The sequence below is a fragment of the Paroedura picta genome, chromosome 5 (genome assembly GCF_049243985.1).
Source record: "Paroedura picta isolate Pp20150507F chromosome 5, Ppicta_v3.0, whole genome shotgun sequence".
Taxonomy (NCBI): Eukaryota; Metazoa; Chordata; class Lepidosauria; order Squamata; family Gekkonidae; genus Paroedura; species Paroedura picta.
The window spans coordinates 36,738,254-36,766,199 of record NC_135373.1 but is presented as its reverse complement, the minus strand read 5'-3'; the positions used below and the strand labels follow the sequence as shown (position 1 = coordinate 36,766,199).

The following is a 27,946-nucleotide window of genomic DNA, read 5'->3' as shown; positions in this document are numbered from 1 at the left end:
TCACAGGGTGTCTGTTGTGGGGAGAGGAAGGAAATGGTGTTTGTAAGCTGCTTTGAGACTCCTTCGGGTAGAGAAAAGCTGGGTATAAAAACCAACTCTTCTGCTGTGAATCCCATTCAGTTTGAGATACAGGAAGACACCATCGCTAGTGAAAACCATTCCCACTCCTTTCCGGGTTGCCACTTAGGATAGGGATATTTTTTATCTTTCTACACCTTCTTTCCAAAAAGGCTTTGAGCCGTTCTTCTCTGCTTTATTTCAGCCCCCTCGGATCTCCTTGGAAGAAAGCAGTTCACAGCGGTGCCTTCCTTGTCTCTTCCTGATTCTGTACCTTTTGGGGGGGAAGACGGTCAGCAAACATAGCGGCTTGACCGTTTGGGTGGTTTTTATTCTAAAAAGTTTTGAATGTTTATCACGAGCATTTAAAATATATTACCAACAACAGAGCTTGAGACAGACACAAAGGCCATCCCTGTGCAGTTCCAAGCTTTGAACGAGCGGCTTCCAGTCTCCTCCGCTGCATCACAAAGTCTCCTCTGTCCCGGATGCTTCAGCTGGGCATGCTCAGTCTCATGAGGCCCTTCTGGCTGGAACTGTTCATTTCTCCTTAAGGCCCCAGCAGGAAGTCTGCGGTGCGGATGGGTCACCCAGGAGAGTCCGTTGCTGCTCTCCCCCAGGACAGGCACGTTTCAGATACACGTTGAATGGATGTGGGCCAGTGCCTGCGTGCTGAGTCCCGCCACGTCTTGTGGCACCGTGGTGCAGTGTCTCGGTCCCATAAAGCTTCCGTGTGCATAGCAGCAATGAAGTTTTGCCATCGTGCCACTGTGGAGGGCCAGCTACTGGGCAGAGGTCACTGGCGCAACTGTTCCCCTTGGCTGGCCTTTCCTCCTCTTGCCCCCAGGCCTGCTGTCTTTGGCATCTTTTCGGTTTCTGTCCTCGTTTGTGTTGTCTCGCCTGCCTTGGTCTTTTTTCTTTTTCGGCCCTGGAACAAAGCGAAAGAGGCAGATGAATCGGTTGTAGGCTGTTCACGAAAACGTCACCTGCTGCTCGGCTGGAGAACGTTCGGGATTCCGAAATCATGGAATCGGCACTCTGCAGTGAGGCCTGTAACCTAGCCAGCACACTGAGTGAGATGACCTTCTTCCCCTGCTATTTTCTGTAAGGGGAAGTAATGCTCTTGGGTGGTCACCTGTCCTTTAAGCGCCTATTGGCTGGATCTATAGACATTCTACCCAGCTTTGAAAAGCTGCAAGGACTGGGATGGATGAGCTGCCACAGAGCTGTTTCATGCCATGCTCAAGGGAAGTGTAGATACAAATGGGTAGCCATGTTGGTCTGAAGTAGCACAATAAAATCAGAGTCCAGTAGCACCTTTAAGACCAGCAAATCTGAACGCCCTGAATAAATCTTTGTTGGTCTTAAAGGTGCTACTGGGCTCTGATTTCAAGGGAAGTGTGGCATACTTAAGGTTGCCTATACCCAGAGGGGTTGGGTTGATGGGACCTAGCTATGAAGGACTGGCAAGGAGGATGGGGGTAAATAAGGCTAGTAAAATATGGGTGAGAGACGAGTCCCTACTGGGGTAACAGATTGGCTGGTGCCTGTGCCAGAGGGTCATGGAAAGGTGAACCCCAATGCCTCACCATTCTGATCAGCCAGGGAAGCAGGGGTGTATACCAAAAAGATGCTTGACAAAAGCAGAGGATTATTCAGCAGGTAACCTTTCCACCTGTGCAATTTCAAGCGCAAACTTTCCAGCCAAAACTATTTCCGAAGACAAATGGATATACATGTCCAACTGTTCTGCAGAACCACCTCCACTCTTCAGCTCTAATTCAGCAGGCAAAATTCAGTTGGCTGCCCCTAGCCCTCCAGGATCACCAGCACCTTTGGAACTCCACAGAAGAAGGCTGAGAACAGATCTGCAGGTGAGGTGGCAAAGTGCACGCCTCCTGGCTCGACATCAGTTCATAGGGAAGATGAGTCTTTGCAGGACTTCCTGAGAAGCCACTTTTGGGCATGGATGCTAGGCATATTTCAGACACTGATCTGCCAATACTGCATTGATTGATTTCTAGAACCTGGACTCAGACTGAACAACACTGGACTTCTGAAGCCTCCTCTGGCCGTATTATCTTTGGAAAGCAGAGAGAAATGCTGTAACCTGACACCAAAAGCCAGTAATCCAGTACACGGACCTACAGACATTCTACCTTGGCCTTGGACACGGACTACTGTTCTGCTGAACGGCATTATTCCATTGCTTAAGGCAACTATATCTTAAAGCAACTAGGATTTTCAAGGCAAGAGATGAGCAGAGGGAGTTCGCCATTGCCTGCCTCTGCATAGCAACCCTGGGCTTCCTTGGCGATCTCCCATCCTGTTTAGCTTCACAGATCTGACGAGATCAGATTATCCTGGGCCAGTCTGGTCAGGGCTTCTTTTCCATTAAAGAAGTTTAATAGAGCTGGAACATCCACCATACAGCAGAACCCCTGAAAACGAACAGAGAGGGCTCCAACCTTAATGCAGCTAGACCATGTCCCTCATATATTTTAATGCTAGGGTTTAACAACAGAGGGTATGCGGAAAGCTGCTGATGGGCCAAAAGCTGACTCACAAGTGACACCAAAGCGGATGTATGCTACATACTTAGGTCTGTGTAACAATTTTTTTTAAATTATTTTTAGATGCACAGGCAGGCGAAAAGAGACCTTTTGAAAACCCATTTTCAAAACTTATCAGGCCCGTGTTTTCCAATAGCTGACACAAACAGGAAACCACTGTCTGTCAGACCACATGTTCCTGCCAATCAAGTGATAGGGCCTTAATGGGGGTCAGTGGCACCTTACCTTCTGGGCACTGAGTCCTCTGCACCGTGCATCTCCGGAGCTCCGTGGTGGCCGGACACAAGGACGTATCCCCAGTGGGGGCCTGGAGGATCCTGCGGGAACGCCCTTCGTTGCCCCTCTTGAAGCCACACAGTTTTCTTTTCTTGGAGCAAGGACCCCATGGACCCCACTCGCTCATTTCACATTGTGCTGCCCCAAAGAAGAGAAGGGGAGAAAAAACATGTCTTCATTTCAGCCTCCTTGCTTGGGAGAAGTTGCCACTGCCCCAAGTAGTGACACCCACCCGCCCTCACTCCTGCATTTTGGAAGACTGAGATGCTTCAATGGGCTCTCATTGCCTTGCTCATCCTTGGCTGAATAAAAAAGCCTGAGAGAGGCATTTGGGGTTTCTGAAACTATCAGGGCTATGCCACCCTCAACATTACCGATACTCATGCAGATGTGGCTAGTGGAAGATCAACATGGCAGGGGATGTAGTAGAAGATCCACATGGCTCCTGCACTGCCTTCTGGCCTGACCACCAGCAGCTGTATAACATCTGGCTGGCTTCATTCTCCTACTCCACAGGTACTTAAGGCTAGCATGCATTCTGAAGCCTTCCCCCCCTTCCCATCCCCTTCCCTCTTTCTTATATTTCTTTCTGTCTTTTCTTTCTTCTTTGGATTGTATGCTATTTTGGGTCCCCAGTTGGAGGGGGGAGTTAAATAAAATAAAAATAAACTTCAGATATTAATTCCAAAAGGTGGGTTACTTTCATTCTCAGGAACTGTTATTATTTCAGTTTATTACCCGTTACTCCCAAGTGGCTTGTGGCGGGTTACAACATAAAATCCCCAATAAAACTCCCCTTAAAACCCCAGACATAAAAATTCTCAAGCTTTGGGAAATGTTTCACTTTCCTCCCCTTTTGGGAACTATAAACTTCTCGCCCAAGAGTTTCGTTGAACTTAGCAACCACAGCGAATGATGCTGCAAATGCCCTGCATTTCCTGGGGTTTCCAACATCCAGGTGAGGCCTGGAGTTCTTGCAGATATAAACTTGACTAGCAGACTACACAGACTAGGAGCAAAGCCCATTGCATTCAGGAATACAATGGGAGCTAGATTGGGGTGGGTGGGATGGAAGAACTCTGCAGAGGGCTTCCCCCTCCCCCCGGGACCTGGAAAGGCTGCAGGCAGCTGTTAGGGAACTCATTGGCAGGGGCAGCTCTCATGCAGCAGGGATCTGCAGCCTCTGGGGCTCAGAGGGAAGTGGGAGGAGGAAGGGGTGGTCGGGTAGGGGACGGAAGGCAATTGGCTGGCTGCTGAACAGACAGGCAAGCCGGTTGGAGGAGGAGGTACTCAGGGGTGAGACAACTGCCCTGAGTGGGAGTTAAGCGCTGAGTGGCACTTAAGCCATGAGACCATGCTCCTCATCCAAGGCCTCCAATCTGTTCCTATTGTGGAACAGATCAGTTTCCCAGGAGGAAACATCAGCTTTGAAGAGTGGACAATATGGCACCGCACCCCCACTGAGATACTTTCCTAGGCACCACCACCAGGAACTTCCCAAGCTGGAGTTGGCAACCCTAAACCCACCTGGAATCTGTTTTGGCCTTCTGCATAAGGGTGCCAGCCTCCAGGTAGTAGCTCAAGATTTCCCCACTATTACACCTGATTTCCAGGCAACAGAGACCAGTTCCCTTGGAGAAAATGGCTGGCTGCTTTGGAAGTTGGATTCTATAGCATTATGGCCCAAACCCCGCCCTCATCAGGCTCCACCCCTCCAAATCTTCTGCAAGACCCACTTCTGTCTCAGGAAAGTTACAAGCTTTTCCGATTATCTCTATCACTGAGAAAATGTGGCTTAAAGAAATCTAGGGGATTTCTCAGTAAAAGTATCTCAACCCGCTCTGCTGTCTCCCAAGTAAAATGGCCTTGTTCTTACCAGCACAGACAGACTGCTGCTGACCTAAAGTTGCCAACCTCCAGGTGGTGGCTGGAGATCTACTAATATGAGTGATCTCCAGGTCAAGGAGATCAATTCCCCTGGAGGATATGGACCTTTTGGAAGGTGGACTCTATGGCATTATTCAGAATGCCATTGAAGTCCCTCCCCAAACACCACCTTTTGCAGGCTCCATCCCCCAACTCTCCTGGTATTTTCCAAGCTGAATCCAACAAATTTGTCATGCCCCCTACCCCCATCCCAGATCATGTGACTCACCAGGACCACTGCATTCTATAGTGCCATTGACAGCAAAGGAGCCTTCGGGGCAAGCTGTGTAACACCTCCCTTTGTGCAAGAACAAGCCTTCCTTACACTTTGTGCAAAAGTTTCTGCTGAAACAGTCCTCACAGTTCTCGATTTTGCATTCTGTGTCCCATGGGAGAAAAACAAAACATAAGAGCTCAAGTTAGCCCTTCCAATGGTTCATTTCTTGCTTCCAGTGCCCATAGTTTGACTTCCAGGAGAGCTTCCTTGACCCCACACTGTCATTTCCCAAATGAGGAGAGGAAAAAGGGGTCCTGCATCAGCTGTCTACTGCCTATTTGGGGAATCCAACAATTGCTCCAAATGGCTGTTCTTCGCTACCTCCAATTTTGATGCCTTTGGAGGAAGAGTTCTGATGAAACTAAGGCAGGTAGAAAGTACACTAACACAAGGGAAGGGAGTATGTCTCAGGGGCAGAGTCTCTGCTTGGTGTGCAGAAGGTCCCTGGTTCAATTCCCAACATATCCAGTTAAAGGATCGGGAATCAGGTGATATGAAAGACCTCAAATCCTGGCTAGCTGATGCCGGTCTGAATAGACAATACTGATGGACCAAGAGTCTGATTCACTATCAAGTAGCTTTACATAAGTGGTTAGCATGCTGAGCTACAATCTGAAAGACCTGGGTTCAAATCCTCATTCTGCCACAGAAGCTTGCAGGATCACTGTGGGCCAGTCCCATACCTTTATCCTCACCTACTTCACAGGGTTAATGTGTAGGTAGAACAGAGGAGAGGAGAACTATGTAATTGCTCTAGGTTAGCGATCCCCAACCTGTGGGCCGCGGACCACATGTGGTCCGTCGACTAACTGGAGGTGGGCCGCGAAGGACGCCTTCCCCTCCCCCCCCGGCCCTTTACTTCATCCCCGATCTGGCAGGCTCACATGGGACTATCTCGTTGCAGAGAAACAAGCTCAGGGTTCCCATTGATTTGTCATTGTCATGAGTTAAAATTTCCATGAAAATAAAATGTTCCTTATGTTCATTGTTGTGGCGTGTCTGTATCTTATTTTGAAGGGATGTTTAAACATTACCATAGTGACCAGAGTCAGAGAGCGTTAGGGCAGTGGGCCTTAGTAAAATTCTCAAGCGTTGAGTGGTCCCCAGTGATAAAAAGGTTGGGGACCACTGCTCTAGGTCACTGTTGGAGAAAAAGGCAGAGTATAAATCGGGTGGCCAAACTGGCTTCTCCAGGGCCGATTCCGCACACATAGGATAATGCAATTTCAAAGTGCTTTGGCAGTTGGATTTTCCTGTGCAGAAGAGGAAAATCTACTTCTAAAGTGCATTGTGTGCAGAATAGGCCCAGATGTCCATGGACCACAATTCCCATGCGCCCCTGCTGGCAGTTCGGCCACCTCTGGTATAAATGAAGCAAAGAAATGAGAAGCAGAGAGGTCCAGAAAACATTGTGGAGAAGGAAAATTGTGCCCTGATCCTCCTTGGGTAGAAGAAATGCTGCTTTAGAGGATCTCAGCCCTAAAGCCCACTAGATTTTTTTTTAATTCCACTGCAGAAAGGTGATTTTTAGGCGAAGATAAATGGGAAAGTAGGAACGTTTCTTTGATTTCTCGTGTCAAATTGAAACCAATCTGAGCAATAGCAAGCTATGAATAAGGGGGGAAAACAACTATGAATTCAAAATTTTGACAAGATGATGTTGTTTGAAACGTGGTATTGGAGGGGAGTGTGTGTACCTGTCCAAAAAGACACATAAGTAGATTCCAGATCAAATCATGCCTAAGCTCCCTATAGGGGCTAGAATGACCGAGCTGAAGGTTTCATACTTTGGTCCCATCATGAGATGACAAGATGAAAGACAGCAAGACTAAGAAAAGTGGCAGCAAGAAAAGAGAAAAATCCAACACGAGATGCACTGACTCATATCAAGGAAGCCTTCCATTTGCAAATCCTGAGCTGGGCTGTTATTTATAGGATGTTTTGGAGGTTATTGATTCACAAGGTGCCCTAAATCAGAAACAACTTGATGGCCTTTAACATGCACCCAAGACAATGATGATAGATCCAAGTGGGCAGTCACGTTATCTGAAGATGTGTGCCTGCAGACAAAAACTTCTACCCGGAATTAAACTTTGTAGATCTTAAAGGTGCCCCTGACTGGACTAGGCTTGGGTGGCTTAACTACTGACCCCCACCCCGCTCTCTCCATCCCCTCCCCTCCCCTCCCGTCCCCCACTCACTGATGCATTTGTTCATGTCTGGGTTGCGCACATCGAAGTAGCCCAGGGGACAAGAGGGCAGGCAAATCCCGATCTGCCGGATGTCGTTCCTCTCCAGAAGGATGAAGAGTTTTGGAGAGCACTTGAGGCACCCGTTGAATTCAGAGCACAGCTCGCATCCTTTGGCACACCCCTGGCTCATCTCTGTGCTGACTGGAAGAGACCATGAGAGAGTGATGGAGAAATTTGTTAGCAGTGGAGAACAAGACAAGATCACCTTCCACTTCCTTGGGAACATTCTTCCTTTCGTTTTGCTGTCAGGTTACAACAGACGTATGGTGACCCTATGAGCTCCTCAGGGCAAGAGATGCTCGATAGTGGTTTGCTATTGCTTGTCTCTGCGTCACAACCCTGGTATTCCTTGGAGATCACCCATCCAAATACTGAGCAGGGCCAAACCTGCTTAGTTTCTGAGATCTGATGAGATCAAGCCAGCATGGGCCATGCAGGTCAGGACCCCTTGAATACAGCAGCCTGTCAACATCTGGACAGATTTAATGTCTAGAAAACAGCCTATTAATCAAACCATGGTTTCCTGTCTAGAAAACAGCTATATCTTTCTCTCTAGGCCAAGGGTGGCCACTGGCCAAGCTCTAGTTCTCCAGATGTCCATGGGCTACAATTCCCATGAGCTCCTGCCATATGTAGGCAGGGGCTCATGGTAATTGTTGTTTGTGGGCATCCAGAGAGCTACAGTTTGGCCACCCCTGCCCTAGGCAAACCTGGCCTTTTCTTCCTTGAAAAGCATGATGTAATTCAGGCCCTCATGCAGAGAAATCAAGTCAGCTTTAGTCAAATGAAGCCATTGCCCAACAACATTCACCTGCTCGAATGGCTACTCTTCAGCCTCCAGTTCTTACACTGAGTCCATTCACAACTTGATGGCCCTTAATATGCACCCAAGACAATGATGATAGATCCAGGTGGGCAATCACGTTATCTGAAGATGTGTGCCTGCAGACAAAAGCTTCTACTCACAGAATTAGACTTTGTTGGTCTTAAAGGTGCCACTGACTGGACTCTTAACTTTGCTCACAAGCCCATGATTCACAGGGTGGTTAGGATGCAACTGGGAATCCACCTCATTGCAAGGCCACCCATCACTCCTGGTGGGAAATACAAGTACATCAACTTCCCATCAGTTTTTCACTGGAGTTCTTAAACGGCATGTGTGACTTCAGCCTTCCAGTAGAGAAGGCAAGTTTTTGGAACTAAGTCTTTGCATGCATGCCGCCTTGAGCATCACAGGAAGGTAGAATGCCAGGCTGGGAAACTGGGACTGGACCCTGAGGAGGGTGGAATTTGGGGAAGGGAGAAAACTCCGTGGGGTATAACTCTAGAAAGCAGCCATATTCTCCAGTGTACAAATGGCCCAATGGTAGGGGCTGAAAAACAGGCAATAACCGTTTGACGCAAAAATAAAATAAAATAAAATAAAAATGAAAGGACATCTTTTAATCCAGTTTCCACAAAAGAAAAATCTTTTTAACCATATAAGGCAATAAATCGTAAAATGTATACCTTTCTCTTTCATTCAGAGGAAATTCTCTCATTGTTTTTAAGGCCCCCAAAAAAGCATAGAAGAAGAAGAAGAAGAAGAACAAGAAGAAGAAGAAGAACAAGAACAAGAACAACAAGAAGAAGAACAAGAAGTACATGCTGCTTTTCTCTACCCAAAGGAGTCTCAAAGGGGCTTATAGTCGCTTTCCCTTTCCTCTTCCCACAACAGACATCCAGTGAGGTAGGTGAGGCTGAGAGAGCCCTGATATTACTGCTTGGTCAGAGCAGTTTTATCAGTCACCCAGCTGGCTGCATGTGAAGGAGCAGGGAATCAAACCCAGTTCACCAAATTAGAAGACTGCACTCGTAACCACCACACCAAGCTGGCTCTGGCTATATGGGTTTTTTTCTTTTGTGGAAACAGGATTGAAAGACGTTCTTAGATATTTCCTCCAGGTTGGCATCCCTGAGTGGAACAGAAATGTCTTAGGTGTGTCATTGCCACAACAGCCTCATGTGATGGTGGTGGGATTAGAGACCAGTCCGTCCTCTTCCTTCGGTGTCCTTTCTGCTTGCCTCTAGGAGGGCCCAGGGGAACAGCGGCTGCATCCACAGGAGACCCCGCTGCAGTTAGGAGGCTTTGCCATTACAAATTTATTGCTGCCACCTTTAGTAGGCCTCGTGGGGAGCTGTGTCTGCCCAGGAGATTACAGCCCTGCTGGAGGAATTCAGGCTACCTTGCTGGGGCTCTTGAGGCACAGACTGGAGTCTTCCTGGAATTACCACTGATTTACAGGTGGCAGAGATCAGTTCTCCTGGAGAAAATGGCTGCTTTGGAGGGCAGTCTAAGGCAGGGGTAGTCAACCTGTAGTCCTCCAGATGTTCATGGACTACAATTCCCATGAGCCCCTGCCAGCGTTTGCTGGCAGGGGCTCATGTGAATTGTAGTCCATGAACATCTGGAGGACCACAGGTTGACTATCCCTGGTCTAAGGAATCATAAACTCCCCAAACTCTCCCCTGCTCCCCAATCACCGCCCTCCTTAAGCTCCACCCCCAGTCTCCAAGAATTTCTCAAGGCAGAGCTGGCCACCCCACTGCCACCTCCACCCCCTGTAAGGGGGCAGCTTCAAATCCTTTAGTGCTGTGGTCAGTTTAAAACGGGAGAGAAGCAATGATGGGGGGGGGGCAGCCTGCCTGAGATAGGATATGGGGTTGCCAACCTCCAGGTGAGGTCTGGAGACATCCCAGAATTAGAGGTGATCAGACAACAGAGGTCAGTTCTCCAGAGAAAATGGCTGTTTTGGAGAGCAGTCTCTAGAGCAGCCATTCTCAACCTTTTGGCCACGGTCCTTTTAGGAGCTCAGGTACGAGGGCCGCCTGCAGCAGACTGGCCATTTGCAAGAAGAGCAGGGCTAAAAAAGGCCTAATCTAAGAGTGAAATAACCATACTCCACATACCTCGTCTTATATAAATGTGAGACAGAGCTCTAGAACCAAGTGAAGCATGCGTGTTCATTTTTTCTTCCTTGAATGCATTAATTCAAGCACACACAAAGGAACATGATTTCTTTTTACTTTCTCCTGACAAAGGTTGAACTTTCTGGCAATTAATGATGTCATATGTGACAAAAGGGGCATTTCAGTGGTTCAATTATGAGGGCCCCCCATAACCTCACATTTTTCAGTCTGCGCCCCCCTTCAAATGTGCCCCCATTGAGAATGGCTACCCTCAAATATTTTGCTGGCGTGGGAATTGTAGTCCATGAACATCTGGTGGACCACAGGTTGACTACCCCTGTACATAACCCACAGAGGTTATAACCCCCTTTCCTAAACCTGGCCCTCCCCAGCCTCCACTCCCCACATGTCTGGGAATTTCCTAACCCAGAGATGGCAACCCTAGCCAAGGAAGCGCAGACGTTATGCAAGGAAGGCCGCTGAGCTGAGTGAGCAGCCTTTGCCAAGTTCCTCCGGAGCCATTCTTTCCGTTCAGCCCTGCAAGGGTTCGGGAAGAGTAGGCCGGCCAGCCTTTTGCGATGGAGGCTGCGCGGCCGTAACATTACTCTCCCCCCTCGCCCCCGCTTCACACTCCGACCTCTCATCGTTGGGGAACAAGGCCAGCTCTGGGCACAGACTCACTCGGGGCCTTTCTGTTTCGGCCAACCAAAACATCCAGTTCTACGTCTGTGTTGCTTTCTGGTATCCATTACCACAGACAACTCGGCCTGGTTTTTAAACAAACCGTCTCAGGTTATTTATGCTGGTTAATTATGCAAACATGGCCTTTTGTGTATAGCCAGTCAACATCTTTTGGACTTTATTTTAAACACATTATTTATGCTTCCCCTCAAGCAAGTGCTGGGACATTCCTGAGAATCGAGGAGTGATTTCTCGGGGGGGGGGGCGAAATCCTCCCACAGGCAACAGGTCCCCAAGGGCTTCCATGAGATGCTGTTGTTCAGACAGCCTCAGCTCCAGTTGACAATCTAGTCTCGGTGACTGACACCAGTCAGAAACGGGATTGCTAGTTCTAGTTTGGGGAATTCCTGGAGATTTGGGGAGGCTGGGATTTGGGGAGGGGAAGGATCTCAGTGGACCATAGAGTCCACCCTCCGAAGTAGCCATTTTCTGTAGGGGAACCCATATTTGTCATCTGAAAATCAGTTGTAATTTGGAGAGATCTCCAGGCCCCACCCTCACGTGCTCTAGATCAGGGGTAGTCAACCTGTGGCCCTCCAGATGTCCATGGACTACAATTCCCATGAGCCCCTGTCAGCGTTTTCTGGCAGGGGCTCATGGGATTTGTAGTACATGAACATCTGGAGCAGTGGTCCCCAAAGGCCATGGCGCCGGGCCGCGGCTCCCTCTCCCCGCCCCCCCCCGCAGTAAAAAACTTCCCAGGCCGCAAGCTTGCGGCCCGGGAAGCTTCTTACTGTGGGAGGGCGGGGAGAGGGAATCAGGGCCGGGCCGCACATTCGCGCAGGGCCAGGCCGCGCATTCGCGCATGCCCGGCCCGTGGCCCGCTGTGCAGGCGTGGTCCGCACGGGCACTGCCCGCAGGCGCGGGCGCTGCCCGCAGGCGCAGGCGTGGTCCGCGCAGGCGCGGCCCGATGCCCTGCCGGTCCCCAGCGTCAGAAAGGTTGGAGACCACTGATCTGGAGGACCACAGGTTGACTACCCCTGCTCTAGATGATGTTGGTAATCATCACGTATAAATATTTTGAAGAAGAGGTGGTGGTGGTTGGATTAGTGATCAGCCAAATCCCCTTCTCTTTGTAGATTTTGCAGGGCGTGTCTATTCTCCTTTCTTTTTAATATTCTGCTTTTGACTAACTGGAGGTATCCTAAAGTCTTTTACAAGCACTTTTCCTTTCCTCTCCCCACAAGAGACACCCTGTGAGGTAGGTGGGACTGAGAGAGCTCTTAGAAAATTACTCTGCAAGAGCATCTCTGTGATTAGCCCAAGGTCATCCACCTAGCTGTGGAGGTGTAGGGAATCAAACCTGGTTCTCCAGATTAGAGTCCACTGCTCTTTAACCACTACACCAACCTCAATAAGAGGACCCCTGCTGGATCAGACCAATGGTTCATCTAGTCCAGTACATAATTCCTCTGGACAGCCAACCAAAGGGCATAGAGGCTGAGGTCTCCCCCTGTGGTTGCCTCCTGGCTCTGGGATTCAGAGGTTTCATGCTTCTAAATGTTCCCCTCATTCACTATGGCTGGTAGCCACTGACAGATCTTTCGGCCGTGAATCTTCCTAATCCCTTACTTAAACCACACCTCAATCTGATTTTTAGCAGCAAGTGCCATCCAGTGGTAAGCTCCATAGGGTGTTCAAGCGTGGCTTGGCATTGTCTGCCTCAGTGTAGCAACCACAACTTCCTTGGAATTCTTCCATCCGAGTATTAATCAGAGCTGACCTTGCTTAGCTTCCAAGAGCTAATGAGACCGGGCTGGTCTGGTCTACCCAGGTGGGGGCTACTCCTGTTTTTACACACAGACTTCCTTGAGGTTACCCTTAGTGCACATTTCCCAAGCACAATCCTTTTGCTCCTGCAGAAAGAAGATTTGCCAGTATTTGGTGCTGGTGGGCATGTTGTCTGGGTAGCAGGTGGATGTGCAGGTGTGCTTCTCTGGAGTGGCAAGGAGTCCTCGCCCCCAGCAAGGCTTTTGTTATATGGTAGACTTTTAGTTGTGTGTGTATTGGGGAGATGTTAAAAGTCTCTGTTGAGGCAGTCCCTTCCCATGCTGTGCCTTTACTCCACAATGGCAGATCTAGCAAGCATTTGGGGGAAAGAGCACAGATTTTCTGGCCGTGTTATTGGTTTTAAAAGAGTGCAAAAGCACTGCTGGAGGAAGGGATGCTGCCAAGAAAACACCTTTAAGAGCTTGGCCTCAATAATCTCTTTTTCTCCTCCTGCTGTTTTTCCCCCCATTTTATAACATCCAGCCTAGGGTTGCCAGTCTCCAAGTGGGTTCCAGAGATTCCGTGGAATTACAAGTGATGTTCAGACAACAGTTCCTCTGGAGAAAAACAGCTGCTGTGCTCCCTCCACTCCCCAAACCTCGTTTTCTTCCAGCCCATCTCCCTAAACCTCCAGGAATTTCCCAAACCAGAGTTAGCATCCTTAATCCAGCCTGAGGAAGCGTGCTGGCAAACTTAAACGCTTGCATCGTTTTGTGCCCATTTGTGAACTTAATAAAATATGTGATGTGACGTGATTTGTTTTCTTCAACTATGGACTATGGACTAAAGGTATCCCCTGTGCAAGCACCGAGTCATGTCTGACCCTTGGGGTGACGCCCTCCAGAGTTTTCATGGCAGACTCAATACGGGGTGGTTTGCCAGTGCCTTCCCCAGTCATGACCGTTTACCCCACAGCAAGCTGGGTACTCATTTTACCGACCTCGGAAGGATGGAAGGCTGAGTCAACCTTGAGCTGGCTGCTGGGTTTGAACTCCCAACCTCATGGGCAGAGCTTTCATACAACATTTCTGCTGCCTTACCACTCTGCGCCACAAGAGGCTCTAACTATGGACTAGCATGGCTATAAAAAAACCTATAGTGCTGGAAGATCCTCATAGGCAACCAGGACAAAAGGATACCTGCCCTTCAGGACACCCTTCTTTGCTCTCCTGTCAGGACTCCTCATCAGCCTGTCTTCTCTTCCCACAAAAAGGCCACAAACTATACTAGGGTTGGCAAATTGCAGGTGGGGGTGGGGTGGCAGCTAGAGATCTCCTGGGATAGCACCTGCTCTCCAGATTACAAAGATCAGTTCCCCTGGAGCAAATAGGGTTTTGTGTCGGATGGTGGACACACACCTGTACTGAAGTCCCCTCCCCAGGCTCTGCCCCCAAATCTCTAGGAATCTCCCAACAAGGAGCTGGTAACCCCAGACATTAAATGTAGCCAGCTTGTGGGGGGTGGGGGACAGGCTTTGGCATCTTGGGCGAGAAGGTTGTCTCAGTGTCCACCCTCCAAACAGCCATTTCCTCCAGGAGAACTGTTCTCCGTGGTCTGGAGATCACCCCCCCCCCCCGGGCCCCCGGTTTACAACTCTAACACTAACTGGTTTGGGGGTCCCTCCAGCCTGCAAATGCTGAACCCCAAATAGTGGCTGCTAGGATGGGGGGCCCTTATTTTCAGTCATGTGCCAGCCTGTCTGTGACACAGACCCTCCACATTTAGGTGGACAGGAAAGAAGCGCAGTTAACTGAGGGCAGAGGCTGTCCCAGTGAGGGCATGCCGTCGCTGCCCAGGTGGTTGTCAAGGCTGCCACACTGTCTCCAGCAAAGAGCTTGCAAAGGCCTTGCGATTATCTTGGGATGGGCTACTGCCAATTTATTTGGCAGGGGTCAGGCTGTCTCAGAATGTCCAGCCATGACCACTCCCAGCCAAACGCACCTTTTCCCTCACTTAGATGTCTCATAAGACAGATGCACTGCCTTTTTGTGCTTTATGAGCACCGCCCTAAGAAAAGGTTCTCCAAATCAAGCAGGGTGCTTCTCACTGCAATATGAAACTCACATTTTCCTCCCTGCAGTGGTCACAATACCAAACACTAAAGACATGGCTACAGTTTTTAAAAATTAGGATCACGAGCCTTGAGGCTGCTTCCTGGCACACCGGGTAATGCTCTTCCGACGCATTTTCAAGGCGCTTCAGCAGCAATTGGACTTCCTTGGGTGAAAAATGAAAACCCAGTGGCAAACGATAGCCAGAGCGCATAGGAAGTGCATGACCCAACATGTGTGCAAGGAGTTTGGGGTTGGTTTAGAAAATGTGGAGATGGACTGGCTTGCTTCCTGAAGGCCTCACTGCCCTTCCCATCCCAGCCATGATACCAGCCTGTAGAAGACCGCACAAAGAGTAAAAGTCTCAGTTGCTTGCTGACCTCTAGGTGTCTTCTGTCCACCCCTGACTCCTAAGATGCCTGCAAAAATATTGGGAGAAGGAGAGCACAGCACGGGCCTGTTTCAGAGTGGCTCGCCATTTAAAGGGGCTCTCATACGTACTTCGCCTTTGCCTCTTCCCTTTCAGTGCTTTGCCGCTGCCTGTAAGATCCACAGCGTTTAGACAAACCACCACTATAAATAGTCCAAGCTGCATAGTAACTTCCCAGCAGCGTGGGCCGTCGAAGGCAGGGTGACGGGCAGACTCCGGTCCACAAGAGGAGGAGGTGGGGGAGGGGGGTGTCTCACCCTTTCCCCTAATGTCTTTGGGGCTGGATCAGAAGCGCGCGTCTGTATAAGAGACCATCTTCGCAATCCAGGGCCTCAGCATTGGTGGTTCTTGGGTCGCAGTCCCCATAAGGAGCCTGAGAGCTTGCAAGGGAAAGTCCCATCTGGGGCGCCCTCCCACAGAGATGACCGGGCTGCGTCGAGCTTCTCAGCTTGCACTAAAGGAAACTGGAAGGGAAACAGAAAGTAGGTTAATTGGGAAGTGAAACGTGGGTCCCCCTTCTTTCCATTCTGATGCTCCAGATCCCTGGATTGCTTCCTGCCAGGATGATTTGGGCAGTTGCCTTTGGGAACACAAGGAGCTCCCAGATAAAATCTCTGCTGCCTTGATGTGACATCTGTGCCGCAGAGCTGCTGTTTTCCAGGTGGGGTCTGGGGAGCTGCTGGAATCACAGTTGCTCTCCAAGCAATAAAAAATCAGAAGGTCGATTCTATAGCATCTTACCCTGCTGAGGTCCCTTCCTTAACCAAGCCCTGTCTACCCAAAAATAGCCAGGAATATTCTCACTGATGTACTCTGGGAGTAAGTGCCTGTTCACAGATCTGAGACAAGATATAACTGGAATTCTGATGAAGATTTATGATTTGAAAGCAGTGTTACCCAGATCTGAGACAAGATATAACTGGAATTCTGATGAAGATTTATGATTTGAAAGCAGTGTTACCGGAAGTTGTTTGTAGATAAGCTAATCATAAGGGTAGCTAGCCATGCTGCTCTGAAGAGGCAGAACAAATAACAGCAATCTGGATTTGTTTGTATTCATTTGAGATTGAATGACATGAGAAACCTTTTGTATATAGTAAATAATTACTATTCCAAACTACTTTGCATTATAGTAGTCATAGTTACATTGCAATCTACCTGTATAAATCAATTTTTCAATTTAAGAGATTAATAAAATAAAGAGGACATCTGGCCTTTCTGAGGGGTTGTTAAGAGTCAGAGTACCTTTACTGTCATAAAATAGCAAAGCATAAAGCTAAAACTTAATAATTGCAGTTACAGAGAGGGGTTGTTAAGAATTTAGGTTAGCATATGTAGTGAGATAAGAAACCCATACCTTTTTTAGGTTACAGTACAACCTACTAGACCAAAATCGATTATTCAAAATAAGAGATAAATTAAAATACAGAGGACATTTGGCAGTTCTGAGGGATTGTTAAGAATGCAGGTTGGCGTATGTAGTGAGTTAAGAAACCAATGTCTCTGTTGAGTCCTGGGAATGCCATTGTTCTGAGTGTTGTAATAACTTGCATTTCAGCAATTTCCCTTTCCATTCTGTTTTTGGAGTTCCTCAGTAATAAAATGGCTGTTTTGAGGTTATCTATTGAATGGCTTGGAAGTTTGAAGTGTTCTCCCACAGGTTTATTGTGGTTCCTGATGTCAGATTTAAATGTCAGGATTTCAATTACACGTTTCCCGTGTTATTCAATCTCAAGTGAATGCGAACACATCCAGATTGCTGTTTTTTCCTTATTTATCTCTGGAATCTATTAACCATCTTTATTATGCTGTATGTTCATTTACTCTCACACTTTGCCTATATGAACTCCTTACTTCCATCCTATGACATTGTATCTGAGGAAGTGTGCGGGCACAGGAAAGCTCATACCTTGAATAAAATTTTGTTGGTCTTAAAGATGCCCCTGGACTCAAAAAATGTTCTAGTCATAAGGGAGTTCAGTCTAGGGCCCCACCTTAGCTGAGCATCCCTTGTAATACAATAACAACTAGTGCTGAATTGTTGGCTGGAATTTGTAGACTGACTTGGGATAGTTGTTTTTGCCATCTTGTGGGTTGTTATATATACCGTTACTGTTTTAATGGGGTTTTTATGGGGTAATTGTTTATGGTTTTAATTTGTTAGCCGCCTCAAGGTGACAAAAGGCGTGAGAGGCGGGATATAAATCCAAGAATAAAAATAAAAAAATAAGCAAGTTAAAATAAGGAAGCCTTTACTTCCTTATTTTAATTTACTACTACAGAATCAACTTGGAACTTTTGTTAAACATTTATCTTCACGTTTAGCTAGCTACTTGGAGGTTGGGAAATCTAATGCTCTAGAATGCAAGTCATTGAACAAACCCATTTAAGGTATTTAAGGCATTCCCTGGCCAATTTCTCAATCTTGAGCAGGAATCCTGCTCCTTACTTTTGGTTAGTTTCATCCAGTTCTTCCTTTGGGGGAAGATGCAGGTAAAACAGGAAGCAAGCAGTTCTGCCCACTTTTCCCACACCTGTTAACATTTCCCCACTCTCTTTCCTCCTTTGTTGCCTGAACTCAGCCTTCTACAGTCATAGCTCAGCAGAGGAATGGGCTCCCTAAGGAGGTGGTGAGCTCTGCCTCACTGGGTCTTTAAGCAGCAGCTGGACAGATCCTTCTCATGGTTGCTTTATGCTGATTCTGCATTGAGCAGGGGGTTGGACTAGATGGCCTGCATAGCCCCTTCCAACTTCTACATGGTCCCTAAAAGCCCAAGCTGCTTGTCTATAAAGGTGCCCTCTCTGGGTTAGAATATACCTGGAGGTTTTGTGGATGGAGCCTGGGAAGGGACCTCAGCAGGATAACAATATCAGACAATCTATCCTCCAAAGCAGTCATTTTCTACAGGATAATTTTTCTATCAGCTGGAGATTAGTTGCAATAGCAGGGGATCTCCAGGCCTCGCCTTGAGGTTGACAAACCGGCTATAAAGCTGATAGAATGAATCTTCTTTTATTGAAAAATGAAATTTGCCAGAACGCGGCCAGGTTATTAAGCGTTTTCAAACATATTTTCAGTGGCAAAACTATAGAGAAAACATTATTACAGGTACTTACTCAAATAAGTATTTTACAAAGTCATCCTGGTCTGGAAAGAAATTTGACAAATTGCTTTTTGGAATATTTATTTCAGTACTTGTAATAATGACTACCAGCTGTAGCCATTTATTTGTATTGTGAATCGGTGGGACTTAATATATGTATGGGGAAGGGAATGGCAAAGTATTGAGTCTGCCAAGAAAATGCTGGAGGGCATCACCCCAAGGGTCAGACATGACTCGGTGCTTGCACAGGGGATACTTTTGCCTTTAATATATGTAATGTTTTTTTCTATGTCAGTGTGCTGGGAAATTTCATTTTCGATAAAAGAAGATTCCTTCTATTCATTTTGCTCTTGTAGCTGATTTGTCAGCCTATCTGGTTTGTTCACTCTGCGCAAGTCTGACAAATCGTTCTCTCTATCCCCTCACCTTGACGTTGGCAAACCTATTCCCTTTTCTCTTCCTTTCCATTTTCCATGAAAGTCCTTTTTGATCCTGAGATGCTCCTTTGACTTTCTAGGTGACCCCACGGACTTCTTTAGAGGACTCTTGCTCTTCTTTGGCATTGAGGTGGATCGGGAAGGTGCGTTTCCTAATTCCTTCTCAGACAGCCTCACCCACCCTGGTCCGCTTTCTCAATGGGATGTGACATAGCTTTGCAATCACACCTATCATTTCTCCAAGGCTTGGCTAACACATGACACAAATAAAGTCATCCGTTCTGGGTTAGGAAATACCTGAAGATTTGGGGAGTGGAGCCTAGGGAGAATGAGGTTTAGGGAGGGGAGGGACCTCAGCATGGCATGATGCCGTAGATCCCACCCTCCCAAGTTCTCCAGGGGAACTTATTTTGATCATCTGGAGCTCAACTGCTAGAGATCTCCAGGTGCGACCTGGAGGCTGGCAACCCAAACTGCAGAGTCCGGAGGAGAAGCGATGAAGTGGCAACACGGGGCTGACAGTGCAAGAACTTCATTTCTTTTCAGAATCCTCTCGTAGTTCCCTGAAAACTACTAACTAGCCCAAGCTCTGATGTGCTAATATTTTAATCGCAGGGAGATTTGAGCAGGGGAAGCATTAGAAGGTGACACAAGCATTGCCAGCTGGTATTCTGAAGCGGTGCACGTGTAGCTCTAGTTCTGGCATTTCTGCTATCTGTCCCTGAACATTTCCATTCATTCACACTGGGTCTCAATGGGAGGGCTACACTTAGGGTTGCTAACCTCCAGCTGTGACCTGGAGATCTCCTGGAATGATCCCTAGCGGAGGGTGATATACAAATCAATCAAATAAATAAAAATAAATAGCAAATACATAACTGTGTCAGCCACAATGGAGATCTGAAAGGAACCAGCAGCGTACAATGCAAGAAACAAGTAGTGGTCTGAGAGGTGAACGGGCAGCCCTGCATTTTTCGAGAAATACAAACAGAAGCCCCATTGAGAACCCAGTTTAGGGCTGCTAATAACTCATCACCGGAGACAGAGAGGCTTCAAGTTTGCCTAGTGTCCAGATGCTAGTTGGAGGTCTCCTGGGATGACACCTGATCTTCAGGCGGCAGCAGTCAGTTTACCTTCAGGAAACGGCCACTCTAGAAAACCAACTCTATGGAAGCCTTCCTCAGCTTTTTTTACCTCAGCATTTTTTACTAAGTGGTGTGATGGTGCAGAATATGGTTGGGAAGCAGAGCTGTGGACACGCCCATGCATGGCCCCTCCCCTTCCCACCCCCTCCAGGCCCGCCATTAGGGGGGAGCAGGTTGACATGACCATACATGGTCATATCCCCTGATAAATGTTTAACAAATTTTTAAAAAATTAACTCCCACCCATTCAGGAAACCCTTCCAGGGCCCTCACGAAACCCCAGGGATTCCCAAAACCCTGGTTGAGAAAGCTTGTTCAATGGCAATATACCCCAATGGGTAGTCCCTTCCCAACTCTAACCCCACCCTCCTCAGACTCCACCATCTGCAAACCTTCAGGCATTATCCAGCCGACAGCTGGTAACCTGACTTTTGCCAGATGCCGTGACCATCTTGCCTGTAGCCCTAGGGTTGCCAACCTCCAGGTGGTGGCTGGAGATCTCCTGGGATGACCACTGGTCTCCAGGCAACAGGGAGCAGTTCAGCTGGAGAGAATGGCTGACCTGGAAAGTGGGCTCTCTGGCACTTTCATTAAGAGTCTCTCCCTTCCCCAAACCCTGCCCTCCTCAGGCTCCATTCCCTACAATCTCCAGGGATGTCCCCACCTGGGAGCCAGCTGCCCTACATGGCCTGGAACTGGCCTTCCCTTCAGCCGCCCAACTGCAGCACACCGTCCCTCACTGAGCTTGCGGCCTTTGGGGCAGACTCATGATGATCCTTCCCTTGCCAAAACAGCCCTGTCCTTAGCATCCGTAAATAAACCTTTCAGAAGGAGAAATTTCAATAAATTTCCGCCAGCTCCACGAGCTCCCGGCCAGATTCACTGGATGATTCATCTCTTGTTTACAGCCAGCGAGTTCACCATTGCTTGGCTCTCCCACAGATGAAGGGAGAGCAGCTTGGTCTCTCTCTCTCTCTCTCACCCTTCCTCTCTCTCTCTCTCACAGACACACACAAACACTCCGTGTCTGAGCCCTTGCCAGTGGTCTCCAGGCCGCATGGGCTCCTTCATGGGCAGTGCGCTGCGCAGTGTTGCCCCCAAGCCCGATACCAGGAAGCGGAGGAGAAGCCGTCAGGTTGATCGCCTGGGACACTCCAGGGCAAAGTCCCCATAGTGATGAGTGGGGGCGGCTCTGATGTGCTGACACAGCTGATCCTCACAAGCCACCCATGTGGCAACCAGGGACAGTCTGTGCTGATTAATCCCCAGGATTTAATGTGAGCCCAGGCTAAGCCCCAGAACCCTTTCCCCCCAGCTCCTGTGGGGTTGCCAACTCCAGCTTGGGAAATTTCTGGAGATTTGGGAGTGGGGCCTGGCAGGACAGGGTTTGGGGAGAAACTTCAGCAAGGTATAATGCCAAAGAATCTACCCTCCAAAGCAGCTATTTGCTCCAGGGGAACTGATCAGCCAGCTTGGCACATTTATTTATTTTTTTTTTAATTTATAACCCACCCCTCCCGACATAGTTGGCCCGGGGCAGCTTACATCAAGATAAAAGAATAAAATAATAACGATTGCCATAAAAAACCCTTCAATTAATCCCCAGTAAATTAGTCAAGCAATCTGAAATTTCCATCAGATGGCAGAGTCCCATTCCTCCCCTACGCCAGTCAGTTCATCGCCTATCCTAACTGCATCGGTGCTCTGGTACAACCAAATAGATCTTTTACTAGGTGGAACCTCCAGTTCGTAGATTATTTATCCCCCAGGACAGCTCTTCCTCCCCCACCCTCAACCAAAAGCCTGGCCGAAGAGCTCCGTCTTACAGGTATAGTGGTTAAGAGTGACGGCTTCTATTCTGGAAGGCAGCCCTGGAGGACCTTGGGCTAGTCACAGTCCTGGTAGAGCCGTTCTCACAGAACAGTTCTTTCAGAGCTCCCTCAGCCCTACCTACCTCACAGGGTGTCTTGTGGGGAGAGGAAGGGATTGAAAGCCGCTTTGAGACTCCTTGAGCCAGCTAGATATAGTGGTTAAGAGCAGCAGCTTTTTATCTGGAGATCCGGCAGTGAAAAATGGGGTATAAAAACCAAGTCCTCTTCTTTTTCTAATTCCGCAAGATCTCCAGGCCCCAGCTGGAGGTTGGCCACCTCACAAATCCCCATATTTTCTCAGTTGCTGTAAAACTTCAGACTCGGCCTCATGCTCAGACTGACCTTGTCTCCTCTGGCAGGTCACCCCCCATCCTACTGGGTTCCCTACGCACACACTGTACACTGGGGATGCTTCCCTAGTTTCTGCTGAGCTGCCGAGGATCCAGCCGCAGGGTCACACAAAGGTCTTACGGCCTCAGTGACCTTTGCCTGCCTTGCCACTCCACTCTGGAGCTGCTCTCTTTTCTCCTTCCAGCACTTCTTCTCCTGAACGGGGAGAACCCTATGTTCCGCCTCTCCCCTCCCACACGCACATGCACAAACTATCTCCTCCCCACCCCAGAAGGAAGCATCAAAGCTAGCAAGGTTGCCAACTCCAAGTTCAGAAATTCCTGGAGATGCGGGGGCTAAGCTCAGGGACGGCTGGGCTGGGCATGGGGAGGGGGGAGAAAGAGCTCAGCAAGGTATAATGTCATCGAGTCCTCCCGCTGTAGCAGCCATTTCCTCCAGGAGAACTGATCTCCGTAATTCCAGATCTCCACCTGGAGGTTGGCCACCCTACTGGGGAGGTCTTACATTGTTATTAACCTCCTGAGCAGCACCCTGAACAAGGTATTTTCCCTGCTCTGTGGATCCTTGCCTGCTTGTTGGTTGGAAATGCCAACAGTTGTCTTTCTCCATCTAGTTGCATAAGCATGACTGGACTTTATACTGCAACCAACGGTGGAGGGGTTGATCTATTCTGCTTCCAAAGTCCTGAAGTGGCCTATTAGGCCCTGAGCAGAGGGGCTGTAGCTCAAGGGTAGAGAAGGTCCAGTCCTCCACAACCCCAGTTAAAAGGGTCATTTGAAAGAGACCCTGCAGAGTAGGCAATACTGACCTTGATTTGGTCTCAAAATCTGTCCACCTTGCCAGCACACTTTCAGGAGAGGCTGACACAAAAGGGCTCTGATAGACTGCTCTTTAGACTCTCACAGGAGGCAGCTGCCCAGTCTGGCCACAAGCGGTGCAAGGGAGACGGTTTTGCACAAGGATCAGTCCACACATTCAGTGTCAGGAGGGATGGAGCGGGACTCCTCTTGCAAAGAGATTCTCTCTGCGTGTTGCACAGCGATCTTAGTTATGTCCCGTTGGGTTCGCGCACACGGCTATAGGAAATTCATTGAGGAAAGGGGCCCGAGGAGCAAAGATCTCCTTGGTTAAGAGTTTACAGTTCGTTTGTGCTGCTTGTTGCCAGATTAGGCCAGGTGGAGTGTTGTCCAGGGGCTCACATTCGAGGGGGACTGGCGGCTGTCCATTTCCATTAAGGTAACTGGATCCTGATTTCACCCTGCCCTGGCTGTACCAGGCAAGTCTGATCTCATCAGATCACAGAAGCGGAGCAGAATCAGGATCACACAGAGCTGGCAGAGACCACAAAGGGCCATCCGGTCCAACCCCCCACCTTTTCGGGGACTTAAAAATCACACACTCCTGACGGCGCTCCTCCAGTCTCCTCCTAAGAACTTCCAACTAAGAGGACTCCGTCACCCTCAGAGGGAGCATATTCCGTCTACAATCTTCACCGTCAGAAAAATGCTAATATTTAAGTGGAACCTCCTTTCCTGTGATTTGGACCCATTTATCCTAGTCCTTGCCTCTAAAGCGGCAGTAAACAAGCAGTCAACAAGCAGTCAACATGTCTGCCCTTTACATAGTTGAACACAGCTGTCCATAGAATCATAGAATCATAGAGTTGGAAAGGATCTCCTGGGTCATCTAGTCCAACCCCCTGCACTATGCAGGACAGTCACAACCCTCTCGTTCATCCACTGTAACCAGCCACTCCCTTGAACCTTCACAGAATCAGCCTCTCCGTCAGATGGCTATCCAGCCTCTGTTAAAAAATTTCCAAAAATGGAGAACCCACCACCACCCGAGGAAGCCTGTTCCTATCACCGTCTTGCCCTCTTCTTCACCAGGCTACACATACCCAACTCTCTCAGCCTTTCTTTGTGAGGCACGGATTCCAGACCCTCAACCACCCTGGTTGCCCTTCTCTGGACACGTTCCAACTTCTCAATAGCCTTCTTGAGCTGCGGCCCCCAGAACTGGACACGATATTCCAAACGAGGTCTAGCCAATGCAGCCTAGCCAAGAATTGGCCCTTGGATGGGAGACCAATGGGAGACAAGACTCTGTCTGCTGCCTTGAAATCCCTGCAACTTGACCACACTTTCCACCACCACAGATTTCAAAGCTCCTCATTGCTGTTAGTCCTTCCTTTATAAAAAGGTAATAAAATGATTCATTTTTCTTATACACCCCCAGTAACTATCCTTGCCTTCCTGCTGATTTTTCTCTTTATTTGGTATCCCTGCCCCCCTCCGGTCTTGACTCTTTATGGACCTTCAGCCCTGATCTTCAGCCCTACAACCCCACTGCTTCTCTCAAAGCACAATAAGAAATGCTTTGGAACGGCAAACCATGCCTGCCGATATGTCACCACCACCCCCGCCCCCCAGGTTCCCAGGTGTGGTTCTTTGGGTGTGGAAGCTCTTGCTGCAGGGCTGGATTCCGTCCTCACTCATCACCCTGGGTTCTAGGATGCAAGCAGGTGGGGATGGAGCGAGATCCTTCACGCAATCAGCCCTTCTGGGTGGGGGGTGGGGAGGTTGCGCTGGGTCTTTGGCAACAGCCGCACACCTGCTGCTCATCCGGGGGCAAAAGTGTATCTTCTCCATTGTTTGTGATTCACACCACCTTTGTGGGAACAGGACTGGTGAACTTTCAGAAGGGGTTTTAGCCACGCCGGCAGGGACGGCAGCCTGCTCTCTTCCTTATGGGAACCATGCAGTATTCACTGGAAGACTTTTGCCCAGGGATGGTGATAGGAAGGGTCGTTGAGCTGCAACCCACTTATGCATGTCCTCCGTATAATTATCGAGGCATGAGCAGCGGAATGGGCTGCCTAAGGAGGTGGTGAGTTCCCCCCACTGGCAGTCTTCAAGCAGCAGCTGGACAGATACTTATGCTTTAGGGCTGATCTAGTCCAGGGGGCTGGACTAGATAGGCTGGATGGCCTTTTCCATGATTCTAGAGGGTTTGGCATTGCCTGCCTCTGTAAAGTCACACTTGGAGGTTGCCCTTCCAAGTACTGACCAGGGCTGACCCTACTTAGCTTCCAAAACCCGTCAAGATTAGGCAAGCCTAGGCCATCCTGACCAAGGCAAGACTGATGATATACAGATTTTTTTAAGGGCCCATTCTGCACCCATCAGATAATGCACTTTCAATGTACTTTAGAAGTAGATTCTCCTGTTCTGCACAGGAAAATCCAGCTGCAAAAGCACTTCTAAAGGGCACTGGAAGTGCATTATTCAATGGGTGCAGAATGGGCCCAGGGAAGCAGGTAGAGCAGCATCAAGACTTCTGATGTGTGCACATTCTCCCACCGGTGTGATCTTACAAAAGACCTCTTCAGTCAGAGATTACAGCAGCACAGAGACAAGCTTTGCCCCCTTGGAGAAGGGCGCTTCCCTGCCCACTTTTGGCTGTCTCCTCTGACTAGTGGAAGCGGATCGTGGCCTGACGTATCACTGTGGCAAAGCAGTAGGGAGCACACAGCCATCTCGGTACAGCGACCTGATGTATAATCGCAGGCAAAAGGAAAAGGAGTTTTTTTACTCCCGGAGCCTGCTTGAAAATCTCATCCAAACAACTGTCTCCCTCCACCCTCGGATGGCAACCTGTGGAGCTTCTGCTTAAGAGATAAAACAGCCCTTTCTAAAAAGTCGTCCTTAAGCTCGGAGGGGAGGGGGGGTGTCATTAGACGTAACATGCAAGTGTTGCCCCCAGCACTTAACACACCTAAAGACAGGGTTTTGTCAGCCTGAACATATTTCTTAGATAAGTAAACAAGATAATGCACGTCAAAGCCACCATTCCTGGAAGGTTTCTTTATGTGGTTCCGCTGGGGATCCCAGCAGGTCTCGGAGCAAGGGCGAGAACCTCTCGCCCCTTGCTTTGACAGCATGAGAATGAATCCTGCTCGCAGCAGAGGCTTCCCTCTCTCACCAGAGGTGCAATCCCCGCTGCCCAAGGCATGCTCCCCTCAAGTGCACACCCCTGCCAGCCAGGCCCCTCCGAACCCTTACCTCTGAGCTGTCAGTTGTTCCCGGCGCGCCCGACAGAGCCCTCTTGGCTATTCCGGTTCGCCTCTCAATCCCATGCCCATCACAACTCCTCCAGAAAGAAACAAAACAACAACATTATCCAGCATCACTCGCTTTTCTTCTCTTTGTTGCACCTTCAGTTTAGGGGGCTTGTTTCGTTTTGTCTGGACAAAAAGGCATTTGTCTTTCTCCGTCCAAAGCCAGGCGAAAGCTAAAGATCTCCCCGGTTTTGCAGACAGGCGTGATGCCGTCTCCGCTCTGCCGGATTGCAGCTTGTGAAGACTGTCTGGGCTCGTTCGTGCTCCATCAGCCCACACTGCTCCCGGTGCATGCTGAGCGAAACAAGCATGGGATCATATCTGAGCCATTTGCACTATTCATAAACTCCAGGGCTGCGGAGCCCAGCCTCTCCGTTCACCTGGGCAGCTGTCCTCGCATCTCCGCTATCATTCCTTTGCGCGTATCTATTATTCCGCTCTTGCAAAAAGAGGCATCCAGCACACACTCCGGCAGGAGGGAATCCCACCCCACTCGTACCACCTCCTAAGACAATATCCTGCCAAAATATTGCGACTGTTGCAAAACCTGGACTGGAGCTTGCAGAGTTCTGCCCAGAGCCAGCAGGAACTCAGTCGATCTCCACAGAGGGATTGGGGTGGGGTGGGGGGCAGGCACCGTCCCCTTTGGAGTCAGCTGCCAAGGAGGAGATGCTAATACTTCGGTAGTAACACCAGCACAGTGTGGTCCGGCTACTGCCGCAACTGTTCACAAACAGGACATGTGCTCAGTGAAGTTTGTTGGGAGGGAGGGAGGGAGGGAGAGAGGAAAGCAGCCTAGAGCAGGGTCCTCACTCAGCTTGAAGGAAGACCGGCTCATCTTTACAAAGGGGGGAGACCCTTGGCGAAGTAAGCCCCAAGCTCAGCACAGGGCCTGGCCTGGAGGCCACTGCCCAACTCTTGCTCATCTGCAGGTGTCCAATTTCCAAATGGCCCATTAGCTAGGCTTGACAACCTCCAGGTGTGGCCTGGAGTTCTCCCAGAATTATGACTACAGAGGTCATAATGGGAAACATAAAGTCATAAGAAGAGCCAGGCTGGGTCGAGCCAAAGGGCTTGGTTTACACATGAGGATGCACACTCAGGGTGGAACCTTGGACAAAGTGGTGGTTCTTGACTAGTTTGATTTTTAATTGTGAGCTCCACGTCTGGAATCTTTATTATATATTGTCGGAAGCTTCGTGTTTTATGATTCTCATGCCACCAACCAGGTCTCATTGTGATATTGTGTCATTATATGTGTGCATGTATTTATTTGACCACTGATGAAGGCCCTCTGGGTTAAAACGCGTTTCATCTATGGTCATACCATAGAGACTATACATGCAACATTGCACAGCCGCTGATTCTTTGAATCATAGAATCTTAGAGCTGGAAGGGACCTCCTGGGTCATCTAGTACAACCCTCTGCACTATGCAGGACACTCACATCCCTATCGCTCATCCACTGTAACCTGCCACCCTATTGAGCCTTCACAGAATCAGCCTCTCCGTCAGATGACTATCCAGCCTCTGTTTAAAAATTTCCAAAGATGGCGAACCCACCACCTTCCAAGGAAGCTTGTTCCACTGAGAAACCATTCTAACTGCCAGGAACT

At 48.9% G+C, this 27,946-nt stretch overlaps 1 protein-coding gene across 3 annotated transcripts; it reads right to left on the bottom strand.

The window, feature by feature from the left end:
- Positions 1 to 367: 367 nt before the first annotated feature.
- Positions 368 to 26,958, bottom strand: RSPO1 (R-spondin 1). Of its 3 annotated transcripts, none has more exons than XM_077337266.1 (6): positions 26,275 to 26,958; positions 15,374 to 15,766; positions 7,311 to 7,502; positions 5,062 to 5,211; positions 2,856 to 3,044; positions 368 to 985 (listed from the first exon to the last, which is right to left on the bottom strand). In XM_077337266.1, the coding sequence occupies exons 2-6, from the start codon at positions 15,465 to 15,467 to the stop codon at positions 840 to 842; spliced, it is 771 nt and encodes a 256-aa protein (XP_077193381.1). In that variant the 5' UTR covers positions 15,468 to 15,766; positions 26,275 to 26,958; the 3' UTR covers positions 368 to 839. The 3 variants fall into 3 exon arrangements, with proteins under 3 accessions (XP_077193381.1, XP_077193383.1, XP_077193384.1); XM_077337268.1 differs by having other exon boundaries at positions 15,560 to 15,766; positions 26,275 to 26,957; XM_077337269.1 differs by lacking the exon at positions 26,275 to 26,958 and having other exon boundaries at positions 15,253 to 15,392.
- Positions 26,959 to 27,946: the final 988 nt, after the last annotated feature.